Source organism: Adiantum capillus-veneris, chromosome 25, assembly GCF_014529385.1.
Source record: "Adiantum capillus-veneris isolate H3 chromosome 25, ASM1452938v2, whole genome shotgun sequence".
In the NCBI taxonomy this organism is placed as follows: Eukaryota; Viridiplantae; Streptophyta; class Polypodiopsida; order Polypodiales; family Pteridaceae; genus Adiantum; species Adiantum capillus-veneris.
The window spans coordinates 71,574,789-71,583,083 of record NC_140955.1 but is presented as its reverse complement, the minus strand read 5'-3'; the positions used below and the strand labels follow the sequence as shown (position 1 = coordinate 71,583,083).

The 8,295-nt window shown below is 40.4% G+C and overlaps 1 protein-coding gene and 1 pseudogene across 1 annotated transcript; one reads left to right on the top strand and one right to left on the bottom strand.

Moving 5' to 3' along the window:
- The first annotated feature begins 245 nt into the window (after positions 1 to 245).
- LOC147425085 (uncharacterized) lies at positions 246 to 1,498 on the top strand. Its single transcript, XM_086500122.1, has one exon. It carries the CDS (start codon positions 1,178 to 1,180, stop codon positions 1,496 to 1,498), a length of 321 nt encoding a protein of 106 aa, XP_086356248.1. The 5' UTR covers positions 246 to 1,177.
- A 458-nt stretch (positions 1,499 to 1,956) lies between these two features.
- LOC147425084 (uncharacterized) lies at positions 1,957 to 5,615 on the bottom strand (annotated as a pseudogene).
- Positions 5,616 to 8,295: the final 2,680 nt, after the last annotated feature.

The following is an 8,295-nucleotide window of genomic DNA, read 5'->3' as shown; positions in this document are numbered from 1 at the left end:
ACTTCGGCTACACACAATCACATTTACTGACGCACACACCAAGGCACCCATATCTGTAAACACACTCACACCGGGAGACCTCGCTCGGGGGGTTCACTATGTGTAAAACTACCATATCACGTGCGTTCAAGACATGTTTGTAAAATCCCTTATCTGTGAATTTTGTTAGGAATAGAATATACCCTTTTCTTTTAAAATCTGTAATTCTATATATATATATATCTGTAAGTTTCAAATACTTTAAATACCCTTTTGTTGAACTCACGTGATAGGTTACATTTTTATTAAGTGACCTCCCCGGGAGACCTCGCAAGGCTCGACCACACACAAAATCACTCTCAATCTCCAACCACAATCAATCTCTCTCTCTCTCTCTCTCTCTCTCTCTCTCTCTCTCTCTCTTGCGCTGTACACACAGACACAAAAGACCCGGAGCCATCGCTACCACGGGCGCTATGCACGAGGAGAGATAGCCGAGAAGAATGATGGCAAATCCAATTCAAACACTAACCCAACCAGACCATACAGTCACTTATGCATAGCAGTACAATGATGGAATCGGCCATAGTTTTGCAGCCAACGGTTTCCCTATGCATTCGATCCATGGCCACAGACTCTTCTATTGCGTGCAACACTCTTCACAACTGCAATTCGTGTTTGATTTTTAATCCTTCAAAGCTCTTGCCAAATCCGTTCTTCCAATTGGCTCGCCCCCCCTAACAGCCGCGGCCCTTCGTGATTCAAATCATAGCCACCACTGGCAGCCTCCCTTGTTCTCTTGCGTGGCCATACCCTTGACGACCCTTCCTTGCCTCTCAAGGCGTGTACCTCCTTCTATTGCCACCCGTGCCGGCCCTCCTCAAGCATCTACTGTACCACGAGCTAGCCACCCTCCTGTAAGCTCGTCTTTCAACTCGCGGCCCCTTCTCTGCAGCAGCGTCACCTCCTGTGCTCACTTGTATCACCAGCCCTCTGGCGGCGCTCCCGGCGATCCTTTTCTGCACCTGGCTGATCCCCTCCCGATAACCAACTCTAGCCCCTCAATTTTTTTTATTGGGCTGCCTTCCTCTACATCATGGTGAGCCCCTGAAGTTGGCAATTCACCCTCTTGTCTCCTGTTCAATTGCGCCACCCCGTGGCCTTCCCTCTTCACTGTTGCGCTGCCCTACAGCCGCCCATGGCGGCCCCTCAACACCTCCTCCTCAGCCCCTTCTCATGCAAGGCCCAAGCTTGTCCTGATCGCCTCTCACAAGCTCACCCCCTCTTTGATGTAATTGGCTTGGCCTGCCCCTTGGTGGCTCCAACTCTCCCTCCTGCTAGTCCTGTTCAATTGCAGCGTTTTTCCCCCAGCTCCCCCATCCTACCAACTTTCGCCCTTCTTTTTTTCATGCAAGCCACCACTTGGCCCCTGCTCCATGCCAACTCCCCTTGTCCTTATGGCAACCCACCACCACCTTCCACAGATGGCGCCACCTACCAATTCACAAGAACTTCATGACCAATTTCTAGTTGGAAAAGAGACCATTATTCCTATAAAGATTACCAGATTTAACTGTAAATAGAAAGAGGTATTCCCTTTTCCAATTGAGAAATGTGTAGCATCTGAATTTCCATGTTGAAAAGTTTTCCATGATGTAAAATACTTCTAGGTATTTCAACATAAAGAAATCAAGACTTTTCTTCATGCACGTGGTAATCTAATTTTCCTAACATGGAAAAACACTTCACCCCCAACTTGAAAAGTTTTCCACTTGGGATATTGGAATTACCAATTGGGATATTAGAACTTCTACATGGGAAACTCTTTTTCCCATTTGGAAATGTTGGACGCTGACACCATATCAAAAATAATTAAAGCTAGAGTCAAAATTAAGTTTCCAGTAGATAGTTCATGCACATTTTCACCCACAAAGCATTCAAAATAAAGCAACCATGACATTACTTTTAAAGCCACATTTACACCTCATCCCTTAGGCAGTAACCCATGGCCTCATATACCTGCGTTTATCAATATATGTATAATAACACAATGAATGATTCTTCTCTTTCACCCATTATCAAAACTTTCTCTATTTCAAGCAAAACATAAATATGAGCACATGTAGAATGAAGAGACAAAAGGGCAAAAGGGTGGAGAATTTGGCAAAGCTTCATTTTTAAATTGATTAAAAATATAGAGGGCGATTAAATAGAAGCTTTAGTGGTAGCAATCCACTCCACTTAAGATCTCAAGAGATCTTCTTGCTTTGATTTTCTAGTGCAATGTTTGAAACGTGACTTGTGAATGCTCTTCAGGTCTCTTACAGTTGGCCAAAGTTGGCCATACATATCATTTACATCATCTAGGTTCAATGCGTCCATTGCGATTGCCTCCATGCGGTCATTGCACAAGACCTCTTCCACAACCTTAAGAATTTAACAAACCAAAAATTAGTAACTTAAAGAGATGCTAGTTTACAATCACCAAGTAATATCATGTGGAGGTTTTACATTTCCTTAATCTCAGCTCTTCATCATAGTTATCGTTGAACCTTCGGGGATTTTTAACAATTTGACACGACCTTGTTGCTATAGGCATCTACACAAGAAAACCAGTAATCAAAATTAATCGTTCTTAAGAATGTCCAAACATTCACAAAATCAAATTACTAAATTTTCCACTCACTATGGGGTTATTCTCGTTGGCCATAGATGGTGAGATTTTATTGGAGAGGTCACAAAGAGCCTACATATGATCAAGAAAATTGATAAACTACCGTACTCATAGCAACATTTGAGTTAATCACAGAGCATACCTTCCTTTCACTAAGAGTTGGCGCCTTGTTTTTCTTTTTAAGAGGCTCCTTGTTAGAGGTGTTCTAAGAGACGAAACTCACATTAAGTACATGGCATGGACATAAGGATATTATATAAATTTAAAGCTAGTTTAAATCATAGTGGCAATGATTACCATCACTGAAGACAAGCTTGAAAACTTTTTTGTTGGCTTCTTGGTATTGTTTTCTTTATCCTATGAATCAAAGTTAGAATTTAACAAAGAGCACATACAAATTAACCAAGTAAGAATAGTTTTTTGATCTATTTTTTTTAGTGTGTGTTTGGGGGGGGGGGGAAGAGGGAGAGAGAGAGGTGGGACATGGGGAAACAAAGGAGTGAAGCAATTTTCTTACACCCCAGGTCTTACTTACAAAACTATTAAATCCTATGTCATCGATCATTTGTTGACAACATTTATCCCTCGGCTTTGAATGTTTGTTACCACCCAAGCATTGCATGTTGAGATCCTCCCTTGTTTCATTAGACTCTTGCGAGCCGCTTGAATGAGATAGAATAATGTTTTCCTACAACATTTGACAATCAATTACTACGATACATGCATCAAAATTCAGCCTTTTAAAGAATGATAAGCGCTAGATTGCTTTCAACTAAGAATAAGTCATTTGAAAGGGGGAGAGAGAGAGAGAGAGAGAGAGAGAGAGAGAGGCAAAGAGAGTGTCTAACTTTCACTCCTATCCACTTGTCTTGTAAACTGGTCCCACCTTGCTGCACAAAGTCCTCAAGACTTACATTATAGTCAAAATCATTTTGGATCTCATTAGAAATGGAGCCGTTGACAATTGTGCTTCTATTCAACTGCTCTACATCTTTTGAAAATGGCCTAGTCATATCCTAAAAATGAAATAAAATCCATCAGGTTTCTCATAAATCACAAAAGAGCTAGTGTTGTGTAAGGTTAGTGCTCTAGTGTAGAGAGAGGACACATACCAAAGCAAAAGAAAAGAGATACTAAATGGAGAAAAAAACTTGAGCTAATCTACTTGATGTTAAAAAACACAAAGACATGATGGTTGTCTTTTCCTATTTTATCATTTTTCCATTTTGCACGAATGACCTTTACATTTACACAACAAAACATGACTTACATAAAGCATGAACTAATATCTAGCTTTGACATTGTTCACTTACTCCATTTCCTTAGGACTTTCAATAAGCATTTTTTGAGTGCACACATTGAGTTAAGAGTTAATACACACACACACAATCACACATTTATGTACAAAGTACAAAAATGTGATTTGACTTATAGTAAAGCCATTTTCCATATCAATTGAGTTTTGCTTATCTTTGCAAGAAGGATGTATCACGCTAAACTCTTCAATGAGCCCTTTAGTTGAGTGTTGTTCCTGTGAGACACTCACGATGTTTGTGATAGACAATTCCTTCACCAATAACAATAGAACACTGTAAGAGTGAGAGAGAATGTACACAAGAAAATCTAGAGAAACAAACTAAGTTTTAAAACATGCAAGAATCATGAGCTCTTTAAAACTTACATGTAGAGCTTGACTATTGTGGCGATCTTGAGAGGACTCCAAGAAACCTTTATTGACACAAGGATGTAGGACTTCGTAGCTTGCTTGTAATTCTCCCTGCAACCATGCCTCTTAAATAGAATCCATGCATAACTATTTCAAGATGAAGTACATACATTTAAAGAATTGAATTCACTTTTTTTTAATCAAATCACCTCATCACTATCGTCGAGGGCTATGACGCCTTGGACGAGACCCGTGTAGAATGCACCTCGAGGAGGCTCCTCTTTGAGCAATGTTGTTGACCCAATATTCCCACGAGGGGAACTTTGTGAGGCCTCAATAGTAGGGATGTCGTCTATGAGTGACTCATTCTAAAATGAATAATAATTATAGAGTGAAATTAAATCAAGAAGAAACCAATACAAGCAATACTAACAAGAAGTAATGAAACTATATACATACATGTAATACCGTTTGTGATTTGGTGTGGTTCGAACCAAGACGTTGATCAATATTGTTGCCTTGTGCGTAAAATCTACGCCTCTTTACATCCACCACTCCCTTTCCACACTTTCTGATGTAGTTCCTATGCTCCAAGACCTTCATATACACATCTTTGACTCGCCATGGCAATAGTCCAATTTTTCCAAACTCGAGAGGTGGAATGTGCTTCATATTTTGTTTAATGAATTCGAGAATTTGATTAGAATTTTCTCGACTATTACGGAGATTGATGGATGAAAAATCCTCTTTGTCTTGCCCGCAAAAACCCATTTCGAACAACTCTCTGATTTTCACCATGCCCTTGTTGAAGGATGCCCATGCCTTACGGTAATATTTTATAAGAAAGGATTTTCCAACAATGGAATACATTTCCTTTACCTTCCGAGGATAGAATATCCTATCATATGTTATTGGACATGCACCGTTAATAGGGATTACTACATGACTTGAAATAGAGTCACTTACAAGATCTGGCATAGTAGTTTTTTCTTGAGGTTGAAGATTGTATTCTAGAGCTTCACTTTGTGAGCTCACATTCTATGAAGTATGAAAGCTTGGTAATGTTATATTCTTTAGAACAAAAGTGGAACCACCTTCTAATACCCTCTTCGACCAACCTACCAAAGCATACCTATGGGCCACTGACCTTATGCCTATTTCATTCCAACCTTCAATAGTAAGGTATAAGAGAATCTTACCATTGATACAATTGAAAAAAATAGACTCTGTGTAGTACTGGGATGTACCACAAAATCTTTCTACAAAATCAACCACTAGTGGTGTGTCCCATGTCATCACCTTATTAAGCTCAAAGTTCAAATCTGGAAAGCTAGAAGCAAAATTAAAAGAATCTCAATTAAAATAAGAACTTACGTTCAAGGAAATATGAGGAGAAAGCAACACTCGAGCAAATGCATGCCTGGCATAGCGTGTTTCAGAAGCCATCGTTTCCTTGAACCACTGTAGAGAGCTTGTAATACGGGAACCGCTGCAGAGAGCTCATAATATAGCTTGCTCGTTGAACCACTGGAGAGAGCTTGTAGCACAACTTGCTGGCTGAACCACTGTACAGAGCTTGTAATACGAGACCTCAAGTGAGAGAATGTAGCCGCCCCATGGGAGGTATGAAGGTGAAGCTGAGGGTGGCTGAGACAATGAGGAGATGCAAGAGAAATTGGTGCGCCCAATAATTCGTGCTCAATAAAGCTAAAGAGGCTTTCAACCTGAATCGCTTACATGGGGAATATACAGAGGAGGAGCAAAATGTTCAAGATACATGGGCGCGCTCATATGTAAATACGCAGGGGCTATTGGATTGAGAGAGAGAGAGAGAGAGAGAGAGAGAGAGAGAGAGAGAGAGAGAGAGAGAAGGCGCAGGCGGGAGATTAGCATGAGCACCAAATAAACCGGTAAGTGTGTGTGTGTTTTGGGAGGGGGGGGGGGGGGGATTGGGCGGTAATCATCCAAATTCCAGCTGTGTACTTGACCATGTTCGTGTCTGTGTGTGTGTGTGTGTGTGCGCGTGCACGCGGCTTGGTGGGGCCGTGGGAATCGTCAGTGGCTGCATTACATCGTTACACACAGTCTGGATTGGGAATCCTAAATCCTAAATATGGTATAAGCTTAAAGAGCTCTCCAGAGGAGTCCAGACTCTAGTGGTGCCGCCTGCGCACAGCCACAACTGAGAGATCTAGACCTGGCTTTCTATGCAGCCGCAGCTTAGAGAGAGAAGCTGAAGAAGCAAAAGAAGAGAATATTTCTGTGCCGCAGCTGAGAGAGAGAGAGAGAGAGAGAGAGAGAGAGAGAGAGAGAGAGAGAGAGGTGTTGGCCATTTGGGCGGGACAAGGCGAGTAGTGGGACCTGGGTCTGTTCATGGCAGCAGCGCACAACCAACATTGATTGAAGCATGATGTCGATGGCAGATAGCACCATGTGGAGACTGAGCAGAGTTCGGGAAAAATCATTTTTCAAAACATACAAAATTCATTTCCTTGAGTCTGCCTAAAGGAAATTTAAAAAATAAGGGGTTATTTTTTTGGGTTTAGGGTCTATTTTTCTCTATTTTGGGGCGGAATTTCTCCTTTTCCCCTTGTCCTCAACCGGCATTTTTGAAAATTGGAAACGGCACGATACTAAGCTGAAACACATTTTTCCCGAACACTGAGACAGAGGGAAAAAGAGTGAGAATTTGAGGTGCGCACTGGAGTCTGCTGCCTGCGCACAGCCGCACCATGGAGACTCGAGAGAGACCTGCTTCTTGCGATACAGTTGCTTTTTGACGAATTTGTCCCTTGATTGGTGGGGCGGCCCACAATAGCGAGCTTGGGGGAGGAAAATTTTCAACTTGCAAGGGCAGTTTTTCCCACCCTCGATTCCTATTTGTTGATCTGCCTGGTTGTCAAGTCTCAATAGAGTCCGACCAATATTTTGGAAAAATCATTTTTCCACAATGCATATCCCCCCTGACCGCCAGATTAAAATATGCCAACGCACCAATATGCCTACTGCACACATTAAATTGAGTTTTCGAACCTTCAAATTGAGGTTTTCCAGCCTCAATAAAAAGTAAATTTAGGCTTTTTAATCTTCAATTTTAAAATGTAGAGAAAAACCTCAAAATTTCTAATTTTTTATGCATAATTACACTCAACCTAGGTGTTTTCATAGGACTACCCTCCTATATATAATTAATCCATCGACTTTCCCTTCATATTTCAATACGTGCAATCTATGAATAAATAATGCATGTAGGATAATAATGATGCATGCCTAGGCCTCTTGACTAGTTGGACACTCAGATATGATACATTAACATCGAGAGAGGTGATGAGCTACAATAATATTTACGTGCCACGATATAAATAATGCACTCTAATAGTTACGATACATATAGTCTAGCTAGATGATGAGTTAGCATGTGACTTGTAAGCTAGAAGATATAAGCACTAATCTACAATGATTATGATACCACATGTATAGATAGACAATATTAACATGTACGAAGAATGTCAACTTATAGATATACATGTGATGGACTTGCCCTTCATATTTCAATACATGCAATCTATATATATATATAATGTGAGATAATAATGATAAATGCATGCCTACCCCTCTAATCTAGTTGGACACTCATATATGACATATTAACATCGAGAGAGATGATGAGCTACAATAACAGGTACAAGCTACGATATAAATAATTCACTCTAATAAATATGATACATATAGTCTAGTTGAATAATGATTGAGCATATAAGCAATAATAGGCTAGAAGAGTTGTGAATATAACCCTTTTTTGGGTGGATAGTGTACATGTTTCTAATATCCAGTACATTGGTTGTAAATTGGAGATATAGGAAGATAGTGCATGATAGTAAGGTTTGATAATAACTATATTACCACATGAAATTATTATGAAGATATAATAATGATGGCATTGCATGCATGTACTATTGTCTAGTTGGGAAGTGTG